Below are 19,778 nucleotides of genomic sequence, written 5' to 3'. Positions count from 1 at the left end.
TCTTCTGTGGGAGCAAAAACCTTCTGACCTGAAGCTATGCCTGAACTCTATATTTTGTCCATATTGCCCATAAAGTGGGAGAATATCAGACAATAGCAGCTGTAGCATTAGGTTCAAATGCAAGAACTTCCTCTGTAATAGAGACTTTTCAGATAAAATTTAATCTGCGCTATCCACCCATCTATCAAATTCAGTGTTACCTTAATAGATACAAGAGACACTTTAAATGGATGGATGATACTTAGTTATAAGATGGATACATACCTCTGGATCTAACAGGTAGGTAAACAGATTAAGAGCAAATTTTATCAAAATAGTGCTTTACATATATAATTCATATTCTATGTCCTGAGCACCCAGCATCCGACTATTTTTAACCCTTCATAAAGTCTATCAATTTAGGCTACCAGCAGCTGAATCTTTTAACTTCACCTGCAATTATGTCTGTGGCAAAGAACAGTAAATATTCTTAGATGTTAAAGATGAAGGATTCTTGATAACCCATAACACATAACACATAATGTAGTTTCCCACTATATTTAAACCCTGGGAATGGCCATATTTCTTTTTGTTACTGTAAATTTTGACAGAGAATTTGATACATAAAGAATGTTTAATTTGTACAAAATTCAGACACGGCATCAATTACTTTTTAAAGATTCACATGAGAACATGGCCCAGAGCCAATAATCCTGTTGATTTATACTGAAAGCTATCAGCTGAAATCTCTGAATGGAACTCACATTGGAAAACTCAAGTCGAAACAAGAAATATCTCCCCTCGAATCACAGACACTGTAAACATTACATGAAAGACAGCTAAATCAGCCAAATGGCTCATTAGAACTCCCCCCTGCAGCTAAACACAAATCGTGCTTTGTTGCTAGAAAAAGCTGTTGTGTTTTTTTTTTAGCTTGGGCAAGCAACAAACATGTGCGATCCTGAGAAAAGCATGCAGTAGGACTAAGGCACTTTCGTTTTGCATGAAGTAAACTCAAGGCCAGCCCTGCTCCACCCTGGTGTTCATTCCCACATGTACACCTTACGACAAAAGGGCCACGTTTTACTGCATTTTCATTGAATGTAGCTCACACATCAGTTATGGCAAGGGAAAAGGGAAAACTGCAAACTCGCAAAGTTCAAGAGGACCCTGCTATATCAAACCAGCAGCATCTCAACAGACACACAGAAGAGCGAGTTTACTTATGAGAGCGAGAGCCAGCTGTTCCCAGAAGCAAGGCGTCAGGCCAAAGCAAAGACAGGAGCTGCAATTTGCTTACCTTGGCTGGTGGGCTTCCCATAGCACACAAGATGGCGACAGCAACAGAAAACCCAATTTGGATAACAGATCTGTCAGCTGACAAACACACTCACGGCTTGTTGTTGCTGCTGAAATAACCTGAAGGACACATATAATTTATACAGGCGCTGAGCTCCACCCTCTGCCTCCTCTGTATGGGGAAGAGATTCTGCCTACGTCTGAGGGAGACATCTACAATGTCAGAGGTGAGAGGAAAGCTGCAGTTATCACATCTCTGCCTGTCACTTTATGCCTCTTACCTTTTGTTATTATCTCAAGACAATCCTTCCTGGCTTATGGGTGAATTCTGCCATGTTCAGAAAGTCTCTCTTCACTTTCCATCTCTTCCTTCTAGTCAGTAGATGAATTGTCTGTATCTGTATCTTAAGTTCTTCCACAGAACAATCGAACAATCTAGAAAAAAAAAATATATATATACATATAAATTTTTGAATTTTTGAAAATGAAGGGAGGAGACAGCCAGATCTTATCTATTAAAATTGGTAGCATGAAAAGGCCATTTGTGAAGGTCCTTTTCAATCCTTTCAATCTCTACATCTGAGACTTGTTTTGATATATTACTGGGAACTATACTACACACCTGTAAATCAAGCCTCCTTATTTCATTACTTGCTGCATGATAACCCAGCACAGAGATGTTGGTGAAATTGGGATAAACATTGGTAGGGAAAGCTGTATACATCTTCTGGGCTTTTTCCCTTTACACACTTCCTCTAAGAAGAGAGTGTCAAGTTTATATCTCCCAGTTTCCCCCTGCCAGTGGCGGATCTCAAGGCATCCTTTGGAGAGGCCATGGATACAGTTTCCTCCACCTCTTCTGTGCCATCTGTGGGCTGACGGTAGGCAACTGTGGGTTGCCTGTCAGAACACTGCTCCAGGCAATCGGTTCTGCCTGTGCTTTAATCCATATGTACAATTTCATGGTGGCTGTTGTGCAGAGCCAAGCTTGGAAAGGGCCTGGGAGCCATCATAAACTTGCAATAAATATGTGCTCACATGAGCACAGTAATATCAATCGCAGGAAGAAATAGGATCAAGCTTCAGCAGACACCTAATATTGATGGAAGGTGAGAGAGTCAAAAGCTAATTTTCAAAAATTGTAGGTAGTTTGGCAAAACCAAAAACAAAAAAGAAGTGTAACCTGAAGAACTGTTCAGGAAAAATAGGCTTACCTGAAATTTTTGGCTGTATTTTTTTTTTTTTTCTTACATGCTGTCAATCATGTTTAGGCCACTTTATAGGACACTTCCCACAAAAACAAACAAACAAACAAAAAACCAAAACATTTTATTCAAGTGATCCTGGGTTTATGCAAGTCATAATAAAGAACTCAGATTTACATTTCAAGGAGACTCTGTGACTGACAATGCAGCCACTATGCTACAGGATGGATGCAGGATTAGCCAAGTAGCAGGACAGAGCCTAAAGACTTAGGCTGCCATCTCTAAAATACTAAAAAGAAAGATATCTGAAATAAAGATCTGCTGTAAAATAGAGGAAATCAAAAGGCATCTACAAAAGCCCTAGAAAGATAGAAAGAATTGCGAACTTGCAATTCTGTTAAAAATCTGTTATCCAGAATGGAGTTTTGGTTTTCCTCCTCCATAGTGCTGTTGCAGCTTTGATCACAGTTTCTACTGCTGTAGCTGAATTGAGAGACCAAAATAGTAGGCTGACAAATTCACCTCCTAAAGAGAAAGCAAATGGAAAAACAGCCAGAGAAAAGTGAACTCCATTCAAAGAGGGGTATGTCTGCTTGGAAACGGAGCAACACATTCAAAACAGAACAGCTGCAGCAGGGAGACCCAGGCCTTTATGGAACAAGAAAGAAGAAAAAAAGCTCTTAAATGTCTTCCAGTCAAGGTGTAGAAGTTATTTTGGAGAGCTATGGAATTAATTTTTCCAATAGCCCCTCCAAGAAATTAATGTTTCCAGTAAATCAAAATGGCCAAAATACATAAAACATTTGTGTTGCTTGTCAACAAGCACACTGACAAGCACCACATCCATTTCCTCCTGGTGATAGGGGAGATGGGATGCATGATGTCAGGCCTCACTACGGATATACAAAAAATGTACAGGATGGGGAAAGTAAGACAAAGAAATTCAAGTGCATAAAGAAGGAAAAATAAATCTAAAAGCTTAAATCCAAAATAGAGAGGGCATACAGCAGAATGCATGAAGTGAATTAACTGAATAATAGGCAGTATCTTCAGGGGGGGAGGTAGAAAGCCTTCTCCCTCCCTTTTTGCTATAGGTGCGAACAGTCATGGCAGGATTATATCATTGGAGTTGATAGATGTAGAGAATATGTTCTATCTGTGGTTATATTTTATAAAATGCTGCTCTGGACACAAAGAGAAGAGAGATTCTAGAAAGACTTTACACGTTAATTAAGTTGATATCATCCTACTTTTACAACTGAATCTCAATGCTTTTCTGAATTAATACTAAGAAAGTACTTGGAAATAAGCCAAGAGAATTAAAAACAGAAACAGCCATACCAAATCACACTTGAGTTGAAATGCTTCATACAGAAACTGCTGGCAATCTCAAACAAGAGATCCTAAGAAATAGAATCCCAATGGAAGGAATGCAAACCTAAACTCTTCCCAGTATGCAAGAAACAAATGGTAATTAATATGATGTTTGGCTCCAGGTAAGTTACCCAGTGTGCTGCTCACTAACAACCTTTGTATGAAGCTACTCACAGGCACAGCTAAGCTGTCAGAAACCAAGCTGCAAAATGACAGGAATTGAAAATGGCTGTGATTTGGATCATCCTGTTGGCGTAAACTTAAAAGGTGAGGCAGAGCTTATAAACGGTACTGAAGGCCCATGGAGCAGTTTCTACGATTTATCCCAGCAATGGCACCAGCATAGCAAAATTTCACATGAGAATGTTTCTAGAACTGATGGACAAAAAGTACCCCCAGTGAAACACTCGGTCCTTTGATGCTCCATCTTAACAGCTTATCAAGAAAGTATGGCAATTACTGAGAACCCCTCTTATAAAAATAAATCATGATTTTGCTTGAAATCATTTTTTCATTCATCTCATGAAATCTGCTAAGTAGAGAGAAGTGTGGATCTTCTTAGAGCTAGACACTGCCACATTGCTGACAAGATGGAGGTGGAAGATGGGGTAACTTTGCAGAGACTTCTTGTTGCACACAACAGTAGCAATGTGAGATGGCAGCCACTTTCTCCATGCCTCATAAATCAGTTCCTGCCTTGCTCAGCTCAGAGGCTGGGTTAGGAAAATTACAGTAATTTGAGTAAGTAATAGTCTATGTTCAAATTCAAATAAATTTTTGTCAAAGTATTTTCTCTATCTCGTCTACAAAATTATAATAAATAATTTGCACAAAAAAAATTGCATTAAACTATATCTCCATTTTTCAATTAAACAATGCCATGTGAAATTAGAGCATATAAAAAAGCTTCAGAAATGTCAGACTGTCAGACCTTTCAAGACTGAAGTATTTCATTTTGAAATAAAAGCCTTCTAAGTTTCACTGCTCCCTCCACACACAGTTCTGGTTGAGCAAAATCCACACCTAATTTGAAATTATTTCACACCTCTGAATATACTGCAAACATCCATTTACATCACACCTAATGTTAATTAAAACAAAACACTACGTTATCTCTCCCTGAGCAGCTGTCAGGTGATAGCAGCATTACTAAGTTAATAGTCTTTTTGGCTATCAAGATCCAAACCCTTTTCAGAAAAGTAAAAGGTGTCATATTCTCTTACCTATCTCATGAACCACTGCAATCTTTAAGATATCATACAGTAAAATCAATATCTCTGGCTCTTTACCTATGTCTTTATCCTGACCAGGGTAAGAAAGCTAATAATTTCCTTAGATATTTTGCAGGTGTCGGTGTAAATATGGTGAGATGGTGATCTCTGTAGCTTCAAGATGGGAGGAAATTGCTTATTATTTATCTGGGGCTATCTGAGGTCTGGAGTGCTGTCTTTCCACGATGCGTCAATGTAAAACCACACACTGAAATCCACTGTGTTTAAGTTCAGGACAGGCTGCCCAGGGAGGTGGTGGAGTCTCCTTCTCTGGAGATGTTCAAGACCTGCCTGGATGCCTACCTGTGCTACCTGGTGTAGGGAACCTGCTTTGGCAGGGGGGCTGGACTCGATGATCTCTGGAGGTCCCTTCCAACCCCTACAATTCTGTGATTCTGTGATTCTGTGATTCAGAAATTGTTCTTTTGTTCTAAACCAAGTGATTGCAGAGCATCTAATTGAAATAATTGAGTAAGATACCTCAGTGTAATTCCACTCAAGCCAGTTTCTGAGACCTTTATCTTCAGATCTTATTCAAATAGTCTGACACTGATGTCAGTACAAAATTGCTTCAGTAAAGACCTTTGAAGAGTTAGGTAAGCATTACACTTCACCACTTGGCTGGCAGGAAGAATTGACTTATGTTTAAGGCATTTCATTTCAAATTATCAAAGGAAGAGTATCTTTCTTAGCTGCCACTAACCCCTTGTATTTTTTGAATAATCATCTTTTCAGAATCGTGAAATTACCATTTGTTGTATCCTATTGTTTTTCGGTTCAAGTGACTACAAATTCTTTGGGGCAAGATCTACTAAGGCAATGTTTGCTACTCAATGTTATTATACAGACCAAGAGTAATTAAAAAACAAAGTTTACTGTCATATTATGACACACAGAGCGCTATATCCTCTCTAACCCTTCTGCTGTGTCAAATCCCCATAAAGCCCTGTAAGCAATTTTTTTTTCAAGGATCTACCTTTACTCAAGTACAGCCCTTAGATATTGGCTCAGAAGAGCCAGAAGAAGCATACAGGGAAGAACCATACAAGGTTCTACAAGAACTGATTTCAGATAACATGCAAAACATGACGGGTTCAGTTCACTCCTGGCAGTAACTACCCTCCAAACAGTACTCCAGAACTAACAAGATTAAGGACAGTATAAGGACAGTAGCACTCCTTGGGCCAAATGCTAAGCTCACTTCAGGAGCTGAAGCAATAGAATTACGTTTTTTTTCTGAGGAATAATCTGGCCTCTCTCTCTAGTGACATGTAGACAATAACTCAGATTAGCTGGCACATAAAAACTTACCTGGAGATCATGGACAACTAGCACAGTCCATGAGATCTGCCTAAAGCATGAAGATTCACAGAAAAAATGAATATGAGGGGTGGAAAAGATGCCAGATAATTCAGCTCACAGCCCTGCAAGCAGATTATTACAACTCATTATCCTCCATATCAGAAAATCATGGGGCTTCTCACTGTCTTTCGGATGCTCTTCTGAAGTTACTACAATGTTGTCAAAATCACCAAGCGAACTTTTCCCTTTCTTATGCTCATCACTGTATCTTAATTTCTTTTTTCACCAAAATTTCTATATATCAGCCAAACTTTGGGAACAATTTAAAACAGAATAACCAGAGTTTGACTGAAACTATTAGAGCTGTTAGAGTTTATGAACCTTGCAAGTTTACTCACAGCAATAAAAATCACCATGACTTGCTTCTGGTAATGAAGACTACTTTATGGGCTCTACAATCATGGGCATTTTAATACAGAAGCTCCTTCTGTATTGATATTTATGCCTAGAGAAAATATTTCAAAGAGAAAAGTTAGATCTGTGGCTGTTTTTCCAGTCCACTTACGCCATCCTTATGACTAAAAGGTGCCAGAAAGTTTTCCTAATAGTGCAATCGGGGATACAGCTTGAGAGCACCCGGAGCTTTATTCCCTCAGTATGAAAGCTGCTTTCTGTCACCAGCTCCCCTCAGCCCAGCATAGAAGGCAGATCACTATAAGCATAGAGCCTGGCACTTTAAATACACTGAGCTTCTCTGTTCATATCAGCAAAGCTCATCTGATGTGTACAGTCATCCATGGAACCTGATACTATCTCTGAATGTCTCTATGCATGCAAATCAATTGCTCTATTTTTATTTTTTTTAGCAGCACATAAAACAAAACACTTGATTGTAATTTTAAATACTCTTATTCTAGTAGAAAACTGATTTTTCTTAGGCCCAGCAATTTTTTAACTTCTTCATTCATGTCATACTATGGGACATCTAAAGCCCCCAAGATTTTTATACATTGCTTCTTGAAATCTGAGAATCCAGAATGGTCCTCATCTCCTACCAAAGTCAACAGAAATATATAGCATTCAGCATAATAGGGAACTAGGGTGCTCTTAACCTTAGGCCTCCAACATGGTTTATGTAGCAGGAGAGACATGAGATGGCCAACAAGCCTGAAAAACTTTGTGTAGACCACGAACTACTGAGTCTGTTCAGAACAGAAAATTAAAATAAGCTTTCTACACTGCCTCCTTTCCCAAAGGATCCAGAACTATGGGCCAAAGGTATAAAATTGAGACCTAATTTTAGAGGTCTAAAAGGTCTAAAATTAGGTCTCCTTGGCTTAGCCAGGGAGAGCCCACATTGGAAGACACAGACTCACTCAGAGACTCTAGCTTCCAGGGGTAGAGATCTGATGAAGACTAGATTTCAGATGTTGAGCTCTCCTAAACGTACCTCCAGGAATCAAGCCTCACCCACAACCTACCAAAGCAATGGAGCACTAACCAGTAATGCTGCCTATTCTGCAACACAAGCAATTTGTACTCTGCAACCTCTCTTCATGCAACAGATATGTTGCAAAGTGGCAAAGACCCTCGCCTTATATGATTCAAACCCACTAATTGCTGGTGTTCCCCACAGTGTACTTAGAGACATACTGAATGCGTTTGTCAGACAGGTACTAGCAAGCAAGCTGTGAACCGCAAAACTCCGAAATGTCCCATGACTTACCTGCACCAGTACCGGGAACTGGAACACTCATCTCAAAGGAAATCTTCTTGGCACACCTCTCTTCACCCTCCCCAAGTAGATTTCACTAACACATATAAAAATTAAGAATAAATAAAATAAATAAAAGATTCTGAAATATTCCTGGGCTGATGCTTCATTCCTCACGCCAGAATTTTGCCTACATAGCTGTTTCACTACCATATGGATGGCCAAGCAGTCACTTGGGTAGGCTACAATTTTTGATGCTATGGGATCTAACTAGCTGAAAGCAAAGGAATTGGCCAACAGCTGAAGGACTTCAAATGGGCAGCTCATACAATTGCTGACCAGCCTAGAGGGTAGCTCCTGGTAATCAGGTGAAGCTAGCAGTGTCATGGCATCACAGAATGGTGGGTAGCCAGTGGAACAGGACAGGTGGGTTCACAAGATTTACGAAAGCATGACAACTTTCCAAGCAGGTTCCCGTGAAGCTGGAGAACCAGACAACCAAGCAATGCAAAACCCAATCAACATTTTCAAAAGAGTAAGTGTTGCATCAGAAAACTTACGATCTGGTCTATTAATCAAACATCACTTCCTCACGCGTGCTAAAACTGTGAATGGGAAGCACCTGGCTGTTGTTAGCAAATACTATTTCTTCCTCCTCCTCAGACTTGATAAACAAACAGCTTGGATAGATATGTGGAGCACTGAATGGATTGTGCAACAGCTTTGTGCTCTGCTTACAGGAAAAAGAGGAGATAGGAAGTGAGAATTTAAATGGTAATGCTTCCTTTTTCTCCATTCAAATACTCTTTGACTCTGTCATAAATTTTCCACACATCCTAGGCAAGTTAACAAGCAATCCGTACAGTTAATTGAAAGTAGCAATGATCTGTTCACCTGATGTCTGGGAAACTGGAGCAACATGGAAGAAACATGAACTAGAATTGCAAAAAGAAATTACCATTACAGAATATGAAGAATCCAAAGTTAACATTTGAAAACACCCTTTTCAGACACCTTCAGTTTATGAATGCAGAGAGTGCATACTGGTTCTGAGAAACTCAGTGTATTCCTACTAAGCTTCTGTATCACAGGAGACATCATTTTACAGATGGTCTGCAGAGTACCAAATAGAACATTGTCCAGACTTATGTGGCTCTGAATCAAATTAAATTAACGCTTGCATTACATTATTACAGATGCAGCTAAATGTTGTTCACTTGTCCTCAGCCAAACAACCTTCAAGTCTGTGGGGAATAACCTGGGAGTCACAAACTTAATTAGTAGTTTCACTCAGGCACCAGGCAAAGTCTGTAAGAAGTAGTGACCAAGGCAGTTTAATTTTCATTCAATATGCTCCTATATTATAAAGTCTATATTAATAACCTAAATAGAACACATTACAGTATCCATTGCAAAACCAAGAAACAAAGCTGTAAAGCTATTTGATGCTTTTCTAAATATGAGCAGAATTTTATAGCTGTCTATTAACTATTACTTTTACACCTAACATTTTGGATGAAGAACTGCATCGAGGAACCCATGCCATCACACTTCAGTTTCTAGAGACAGGAACATGCATTTGATTTCTTAATTTTAGTTCTGGCTGTGATCATTCTAGGATTCACTTCCTTCCTCCTCACACATGTAATCATCACCATTATGTGGCCAGTCTGTGTCAAGACAGTATTTAACATGAACCATACTGATGACAGAGCATCTCTGCATTTTTACTGCTACCTGCATGATGCCGAGCATGAGTACAATTCCCATCACTTACAACAGTCCCTCACCACTCCAAACTATTCAGGGGAGCAGAGGAACTCCGTGAGTCAAAAAACAACCTATAGCAAAATACAGAAAGCTCAAAGTCACCTGCAGCTGGAACAAGAAGTACTGAAAAGATTCAGAGATATCTTCCTGATCCACTGCTACCGGAAGTTCATCAGTGGTTTCTCAGGTTATACAGTACCAGCTTCTCTACTGTCCATTTAGTTGTTACCTCATTAATTCGAAAAGTCAAAAGCTTTGACCTTCTTAGATATTTGCACATGTTCTTCTCTGGAACACTCTAACTGGTATGAACAGGGTAACTCTCAGTTACAAGTCACTTGCCAGTTCAGGTGCTGAAGTGTTTGATGAAGCAGAGCACAACAAAGAAATATATTCAAATCATTACTTCAGCCTCTCTTCTGTGTTCACCACCAAAAACCCAACCCAGGTGTTTTATTTGTAGGCTTAATTGCTGTTTAACTCCTGTCCTTTCTCTTCTGCTTTCTCATGTGTGTTGGTGTTTGCGTTGGTGTTCATGTAATCTGTTCAGATTGTAGGGGTTTTTTTTTGAGCAACAGCTCATCTGGGAGTTTTGTTGCTTTTAACAAAATGGGGCTCATTTGTCTTTTGACATTTCTCAGTACCGCAGTATCAAAAGTGACAATAAATTCTATTTCTGATCCTTCAAATCTGTCTTATAGCTAAACTATGTATTTTCCCTCCTACACTTTCCTTTCATACTGTGACCCCCTGCTCACCTCAGCCTCCGCACCACATTTCCCTCCCACATGATCTCTAATTTTAAACCAAGCGTGGATGACTGGCTTTTATGTATAGCTCAATCAGACAGTAGGAAGTCAGGAGGTACAGAGAGAAATGTATACATGGTATAGGTCATATTAAATAATGATATCTGGCCACAGCTCTGAAAAATCGGTCTTTCTTCCATGCATGAAGCCTTCCTTTACATCTCGGCATATATTAGGAGTGTAATGTTGACTGATATCCACAGGCAGTGAAAGCCTATGTGCTTTATAAAAAAGGCTCACACAAAGAGACAAGCTGTTCCCATTATTTCAAGGAGTCTACCTCTTAGTCTAACAACATCAGAATCTGAATGCCCTCATACAGAATGTAACTCTTCAACAAATATGGAGTAACAGAGCTGCCCAAGAAATACATGGCACGTGACAAGACACAAAAGCTATCTCAGAAGAAGCCTTGCTTCCAGAGAGTTGGGTTCATAATACCATGAAGGTAGGATACACATTCCCTTCCCCTTCCTCACACCTTTCTTCCCTCAGCAAACATTGTGAAAGGAGCTCCTGAGCCAGTGTCTATTTCTTTATTCATATCCCTACTACACAAACACTAGCCCTTCACTTGCATTTCATCTGTGTCACCGGGTTTCAGCTTTTCCTGTTTACAGTTGATGTACCAGTATGGCAGCAGCGCCATTAGGATAATTACAGTAGTTAAGATAGGACTCCCTCACACACTATCAAGAGTCCTTTTGTGTCTCAATAATGAGGTCAGCAGTTTCCAAGATTCATAGAACAAGGACAAATTGTTTTGACAGTGTGCCAGATTTACTCCCAAGATGGCCTGTACACCTCCTGCCTCTCTGCATTACCATTCCATGCTACTCCGTGCTTCAGGCTTTTCTTCCACAGGATGAACCATATCAAGCAGAAGCTCTTATCCTAAGGACTACCACCAGCACAGAGGCCATGGAGGAATTATTTCTAGTTGTTCAATTTCTATTGTTCACATAATTACAAAAGCAGTGGAGGGGGAGAAGGAGAGGAATTACAAGCCAGAACACTGCATACTACTAAGCTGTTGTTACAGTGCAAGTAAGAAGAGGAAATACAACTTCTCTCTGCTCAGCTCTAGCCTGTGAGATCTGACCACCCAGATTTTTTTAGCATTTAGTCTCATGTCCCATTCAAATATCGGTTAACACAGTTATTTCCAATAATACACAAATAGCATACTATTTCCCTTCACAGGATTCCACTAAGACAAATGTAAGCTTTCAATTAAATGGCATTTTTGTTAGACATGTCTTTTATTACATTAAAAATTTATGAATCTTCTCTATAGCCATTTCCTCAATTCATACCAATGCATTATAACTCATACTGAGGCACCACAATTACTCATAGAACCACACTGCACAGACCTAATGACTTTAAGTAGGTTTGACTGTGTATTTAAATTGAAGATAAGATAATGACAGATAAACGAGCCTCAAAACAGGCTACAGCTGAACTCCAGGACCCTAGTACAAAGTTGGTACTGAAACTATCACTGAGATACATACACAATTCTCAGCAGCTACGCAGAGAGTAAGTTTCATGGAAGACACAACAACTGACTTTGGAAAAGCAGTGTCTACCTAATGTTCCAGCAATATAAAAGCCCCCTGCATTCTACTTAAGTGGTGAGTCACTTCCAGAGTCGGTTTTCTCTCCTCTCCATGGAGTCTTAACCTTGGCTACACAAACTGTGAGGCTGTTAGTGTAAGGCCTACTGTTCTAGGCTTCCTCACCATTTTACAGAAGAAGCAGTACGCACCAATAGTTGTGCTACACAAGATTTTGTGGTCTTTCAATACACCTTGAGCCATGTATCACATCATCTTCTCAGCTAAAGCTCATACTGTATCTGTACAGTAAGCATTTCACTCAGTTGTTGCTATAGCTGTACGTTATGAAACTTCCTAAGCATGCAATGTATCAGCTTTTGGCACAGATCTCTTGAGTAGGTGTGCTGTGCAAAGCATTTGTCAGGACTAGTGTGCACTAACTAGCATTCTGTGGGCCTCAGGATCTACAGTTTCTATTGCTCTGAGTACCATAAGGCCAAGTTTCCCCTGGGCAGAAGAGCCAAAGGATGTTCTGCATTCACATATACATAGACAGAAGGAGCAGAGATCTATGACTAAAATGCAGGATGAGTCCAGCACCAACGAATTTTTAAATCTCACACTTGCATCAATTTACAAAAAAGTCTTCCATATAGACGTGCTCCAAAATGCAGACTTACAGAGAACAAAAGCCTCTGGGCAAAAACATTTCTGATACCTTCCAGGAAAACAGAAGGAGCCAGGAAACAGACACTTAGTATAAAATATTTTCCTGAAGTATGTCTATAGAAAAGCTTCTGAGATTGTGTCGATTTTATGAAGCATCTCCTTTAGATAACATGACATAGTTGAGATACTTTGAAATTGCTAAAGGCTTTATTCCGAGGGGTTTTGCTGCCTTAGGACACAGTGACACCATGTGGCCAACTGCTTAGCCCAGAAACTACACGTTAATGGAAAGGGCAGTGTAGACTTTCCTTACTTTTCTTTCTTAATTAAATTTAGATTTAGGGATGCTCAGATGCAACCGTATATTGACTGGTAAGAGTAAACTCAGATAGAACAACCTTCAGCTGAACAAATACACAAAACAAAGCCATTCTGGATTTCAGCATGTATTCAAAAGTTTGCAAAAATGTCATCAGAAAATGCACCAGTAAGTTCAGAAGGTAAATGTCTATTAGCACAGTTTGCACACATGCCAAAATTTCACATTCATTTGATAGATACAAACTAATGATAGAACTATAATTCTGTCTTCCATAAAAATGCACCTGGAAAGTGTGCCCACCCTATGGTTTAATTTTGCAGCACCATAAAAAAAATGAAATTAATTTGAAAAGGTACAGATTCCTGCCTTGCTCCCATGGTTTGTTTGTGTTCCAAGTAATTACAAGTACCTCATTTAATTTTACAGAGAAACCTCAGGAGAACATTTAAATTCACATGCGGGAACACTGCTGCTAGAAATGTTCTCAGTGGAGGTTATCATTCTGCATTATATAATATAGTGATTGATGTGATGAATCATCCCTCCCTAGTACAGATCATGTTTTCCAGATCAAGTACTGCACATTCAAAAGGTAGAACTCATGAAGAACAGTAAGAATGGGCAGATATCTTCTTTGAAAGAGAGAGACAAAGGCAGACAGTAAGACAGATGAAAATTCAATACCATATATATATATATACATATATATACCATAGTATATATACAATAAACAGAAGAATACATAAAATCAACTCTTCACTCATTGCTGCCAAAAATATATATAACGTTCACTAAAAAGTGTGTATTTGGGGCAGGGTTCAGAATGCACTGCCCTCGAGAGCAGGAAGAAAGAAAAAGACTAAGAAACGTAACTTTTGGTTGCAGAGCCAGCCAAGTTATGCCATAAGTTATTTGCAGCCAAAGTTATTTTCCATAAATGCTGTTTTTTGTATTCATTAGATAGACAACATGCTGATATAATTTTTTGTTCAGTACTGAATGCCAGGTGGACAGTTTACTTCAACACTATCAAAGTGCAGCTGAATTTAAATTCAATCTGTTGGTTTAAAAAGTTACATAACAAGATTTCCACCTACATAGATGATAATTTAGACCCTGAGAAGAAACAGCTAGGCACTGGACTTCCAGATTCTTCAAAAAAGGAGGCTGAGCAGGGGAATGAATGACCTGAGCCCTCAAATTCTGTGACCCTGACTAGTGAGATTATGCTGCCATCTTGTGACTTATGTGTTTTACTTCTCCACAGTGACACCAATATGACCCCTACACCAGGAGGACAGTATATCTCCCTGGTAGGAAAGTACAACACATTCTGAGCAACTGAGCTCTTCTTTGTATATGGACCTCTATCTCCCTTCCTTAGCTCTCTTACCTATGACAACCGGGCCACATGCTTCAGTGACACTTCCACTGCTAATGGCTGTGCTGTCCATGGACAAGACCAGGCAGAGACCAGAAGAAGACCTGCAGAGGTGATGATACCCACAGTTTAAAGGAGGAAGGTTTTGTAGTAAAGGCTACAGAACGTCCCCCTGCTGCCAAGAGAATCATCCACATGGAAAGTAAAACACACACTTAGCCAGCATGTAGATACAACTGTACGTGGTGAAAAAAGACATATTCTTTGCATCTGGGAAGGAGAATTATTATAATTGATTATACAGTTTTGCACATTGATGATGAATTTTTCTTCTCTAGATTCCCAAGTGTATATTTACAGTGAAATTTTTCATGTTTAAAAGAAGTGTATTATGATTGGCTATATTCTGAATCTAAAGGAGATTGTTCCATCTGGCCAAATGAAATACCACAGCTGTATGTCACAGTGGGTATGATGTTCCCTTGAAACAAAAGACTTCAGTTGCAGTGACTGCCCTTCAGAGTACCTGGAAAAAGCTTAGCACAGCCACAGTCATACTGAAAAGCAAGCTGGGAAACTCTGCTAGCACTCTTCTGATCCTTATTTGCAGTTCAACTGTCTGTGCTTTCAACAACGTTCACTCCCAAGATACTTCAGAAGAGACAGACCTAGAATAAAACCTTGAAATGCACATGCAAGGAAAAAATTCCAGGTGCAAGCAGGTTTGAAAAGCCTGAGATATGTAGGTGGTAGTCCTGAGCTAGGATACACGTCCAAGAAAGGCCACAGAAGGAAGCACAGCAGAAAGGCCCCTCAACAAACAACTGGAGACAAATCACGAGTCTATCACTACCAAAGCCTCAAACACAATTTTACATCCAAATTACTGAAATATTTTCCTTCTAATCCTTGTATGCTAAAGTAAGCAAACAAAGCATTCTGCATGTAGACTTCATCTACAGTTTATAAGATGTTATATTTTCTTTAGGGCTTGACATAACAGAACGAGGGTTCCCACCTACCATCTGTACTTTATATTTGTCTGCTCCTGTTTTTGAGGAGGCCAATTGTATTGCATTGACTGTATGAATGGAACCTCTAAACCTGTGACAGTAGGGACTGTATACTTCCTTAAAACTAAGGAACATAAAACTAAAACTAAGTTACTAAAACATTCAGGCAAATACACAGCCAGCTGAATCATCTCTGTGAGACAATCATAATAACAATTATTACTGCTGTAGTGGTGCAAAGCTTTAGGCAAATTTACAACCAATATATTTACAGTCAATACATTCACAAAGTTTAGTCAAGAAATAAAATGAAGTGTAAAGTCATGTGGTTAGTCCCTCTCAGTGAGTCAGTGATGACACAGACCTTAATCATCATTTGTTCCTTCAGAACATAAGGATGCTGTCACAAATTTATTTCTTTCCAACATTCCTGACAATGCAATTTGTCAGGGGAGACATTTGCTATGGTCATGTCACTTACACTCTGCTGCAAATTAGCAAAGACCCATCTGACATGAAACATCACAGTGCAAGAGAGATGCTGCAGCTGCACAGTGCATGGGCCTGAGATCCAGGAGAACAATTGTTTCTGCAACTGAAAATGTCTTCTACTCTGGAGAGCCACTTTCTGATCCCCCTCTTAAAAGCCTAAAGTGAGTTCCAGCTCTTATGGCTAACTGCTAAATCTGCTTTGTAAAAACACAAAATGCTATTTAAATAAGGAATAGAAGAATTAAATCATCTCACATCAAATCTTATCTTTAACATGATGCATCCATCTGATAGAATGGAGTTCATTATTTTCCCTTTCTTTCCAGTCAGCACTAACTGATACTAATTAAGCATGAAGCATCAATGAGACATCACTTCCAGAGTGCTGGAGCTGTAGATAGATCCTGATGACTATACAGGGAAGAAAAAGTCCTGTCATCAGCACGTACATGAAACTGGTATATTTATAAACATAAATTTGCTTCTATTGATCTTTGCATGCCCCTGTATCTTTCATTACTCTTTCTTTTACTGCTATCTTCTTCCATAGCTGAGAAAGCATTTGATCTTTCTGCTGGGTTCGCATGAACTACGTTCTTGCACAAAAGGTCAGCTGAAGGCCATGTATCAGTCAAACTCCAGAGTAGATTTTAACAGCCAGAACAGAGTTTCAACAGTAAATAGTTGCTGCACATAATCACTACGCAGAGAAATGGGTTTTGCACCAAAACCACTGCTCTGCTACTGATTACATACCTATGTGGTAAAGCATGATTTTAGACTGTGGAAAGAAGAAAAAAAAAATCTCTGTACTCACTCAGCATTTATTTCCACAAGATTCTGATCACCCTGATATTAATCTACCATCTGTGTAAAATCCCATTAATTTTGACTGGAAGGCTTCCAGGATGTGAAGTCTTGTATCACAATAGTCCCATGGTCCAAAATCCTGAAGACGGTGTTCAGGACAGCACCTGGTGAGCTGAAAAAAGAACCTGATACAACAGACTGATACTACCTCTTTTTCTCAGAAGGGGAAAGAAAACTTTTTTACAAGAGCAGGAGACATTCAGCTGTCAGAAAACCTGGATCCAGACTCATATTCAAGATTTGCTGATGTTTTTCACAGGATGGCAGTAAACCAAGGATACACTGGACATTCACAGCTGGCAAGGACACAGTCTCTCTCTCAGTCAAGCAAACTTCATCCACATATGTAAACAGACACTTGCTAGTGATAAAAGGTAAGAAAGTAGTTCTATTTCCCTGCAGAAATTATTGCCATGGCAGCATTTGTACCTCTCTGTTTTGAAAGGTCACCTCCAGTCACACATTTTATTTGGGGACAAAATCCACCTCTGCAACAACAGTTTGTACTGTGCCTGCCATTTCTTCCTTGTTTCACAAAGAGGGCTTAAGAGACACCACAAGATCAGGGTGAACCCTGGAGCCTTGGAGCAAATAACATCTTTATATCTCCCTCACATGTAGTCTTCCCTCTATAAGAGTAATATAGAAAGTTTAAAATGTCTATCACCACTCCTCTTCCTTCTCTGGTACAATCCACTCCCAGAATAGATTCAGATTGCAGCAGCAATCCAGACAGCCAATGGACTCACAAAGACCTCAGTCCATTCCAGTATTAACTGAAATATGTTGTATTGCCCTTCCTTTCAAACCTACTTCATCACAATAATCTGTAATACTGATATTTTCAAGATACAGAACTCCCTTTTATTACCTTTATCCACAATGAGAGCTCAAAAGTTGGCATTTTTATAATGAAAGAAATGAGGGAAGAAAGAAACGCAGGTTCAGAAAATCTAACAGAATGAAATAGGCTAAAATGGAAGAGAATAGAACAAAAGAGGAACAAGGAGAGAAAAGAGAAACAAGGGAGAAATAAACATCAAACCCCGGAGACAGCAGCAGAGCAGTGGTTTGATCTGTGGCTCCTCCCTGAAGCAAACAAGGTAGTAGTACACCCTGTGCCTGCTGGTCTGCAGAAGTCAGAGCTGTCTGAGGGTGCTGCAGAACTGCCAGGCAAGCAAATCATGCTGATCAAAACAACTCTTTCTTCAGTGAAGCACTTCTTTTTAATAATAAATGGCTTTTGAGAAACCAGAGATTTTTCTTCCTTTTTTGTTCTTTCTTTTTTTTTTCTCTCTCTCTCTTTTTCAACTGAAAAGTCTATTTGGAGACACTTGACCTGACACTATCACTTTTAGAGACATGAAAACAATGAAAACATATCAGAAAGGGAAGCTTTCAGTTTTCACACTTCTTTAATGAAAACCTAAAATACAGAAAGTAAAATCTTACAAAGAAAGCATTCCTGACTATCCCTACATAGAACTCTGCACAGCAAGAAGGGCAGAGACATTCTTCTGCTCTCCAGGATAATTGCATTTCTGCCCATAGCATCCTAAGATGCCTTCCATCTAGGACCTCCTTGTCTCTGCATGCTAAGTGCATGCATTGAACAGAGAAATCATCCCCTCCTTTTTACACGTAGTAGGAGAGGGGCTCTTGTCTTCCAAGAATGCCACATCATAAGGAGAACTTTATTCTACAGAGTAACAGGAAAGCAGTTGAGACATGCACAGGCATTACTCAATTCAGGGCTCTGTGTACAGTGATTTGGCCTGAACAGATGGCTAGGAGGTTATAAAAGAAATGTGTTTTACTGTATGAGTGCGAAGTGAAATGATTCTTTTGCCAAAGTTGGCTAAGAGTCAGAACAGCCGCAGAGAATACACAGAATTTATGAGACTAACCTCTGGATTCCTTCCTGAGCCCAGGAAATTGCATTCCTTTGAGATCTGGACTGACATTCATTAACAATGAAAAATTACACTCTTTTGCAAAGAGCAGGACAGGAAGGTAGAAGCACTGAAAAGTCAAACCGTCTTACATGAGAAAGGAATAAAAAAGGTAAGAAGTCAGTCCTCAAAATTTCTACTCTCCTCTCACTCCAGAGAAAGGGGAAAATTGCACTTGCAAAGGATAGAGAGCAAATGTTCTCAGAAAGTCAAGATAAGAATTTTTCTTAAATTTGTAAATTGGCAAGTAGAGAGGTATTACCTGCTTCAGCTCATTACTGTCCTGTGTATGGTGTTTTCTATATGGCTGGTCAGGCAGACAAAAATGATGAAGAAAAAATGCCCAGAAAACAAATAAAACAGAAAATTATGGAAAGAAAGGAGGCAGCTCTGGCACAAGTACAATTAAACTCTCTCTGCTTAGGAACTCCTAGGTGCTCTTCATGATCAAGGCTTTCTTTCAGGTGTCAAAAGGTGAAAAGCCCACTTATGGTGGCTTTTTTGAAGCAGTTCTTTTACTGATGTACAGTGATTCTTCAGGCTATGCAAAATATACTTCAAAACCAGAGAAAATTGAATAAAAGAAAAAAAGATAATGCATGTCTCCAGTCCTCCTCACCCCTCTTCTGGGCATGGGCACAATATTCCAGATGCAGTCAGGGAAACACACGGCACAAGTACCCTAAACAACAGTCAAGTATCCTAAGGAAACTAAATTAGTAAAAGATTAACTTCACATTGTACGACGTGTCAGGCATTGGCCGATAAAATAAAGCTTTCAATACCAAAATTTC

General features: G+C 39.4%; 1 protein-coding gene across 10 annotated transcripts in view; it reads right to left on the bottom strand.

Moving 5' to 3' along the window:
* Nucleotides 1-17,141, bottom strand: part of LOC125695540 (cytosolic phospholipase A2 beta-like) — a 43,733-nt gene extending 26,592 nt beyond the window's left edge. For 2 of the 10 annotated variants that reach the window (XM_048950188.1, XM_048950191.1), the window contains exon 1: nucleotides 1,280-1,391. Coding sequence is in view for 8 of the 10 variants with exons in the window: in XM_048950181.1 (XP_048806138.1) it covers nucleotides 1,280-1,300 (21 nt within the window). In the remaining 2 variants the exon portion in view is untranslated. The other 8 variants (XM_048950181.1, XM_048950190.1, XM_048950182.1 and 5 more) reach the window with 8 other exon arrangements.
* Nucleotides 17,142-19,778: the final 2,637 nt, after the last annotated feature.

This window comes from Lagopus muta, chromosome 6, assembly GCF_023343835.1.
Source record: "Lagopus muta isolate bLagMut1 chromosome 6, bLagMut1 primary, whole genome shotgun sequence".
NCBI classification, from domain to species: domain Eukaryota; kingdom Metazoa; phylum Chordata; class Aves; order Galliformes; family Phasianidae; genus Lagopus; species Lagopus muta.
The sequence above is the reverse complement of the archived record's forward strand: the minus strand, read 5'-3'. Positions and strand labels throughout refer to the sequence as shown.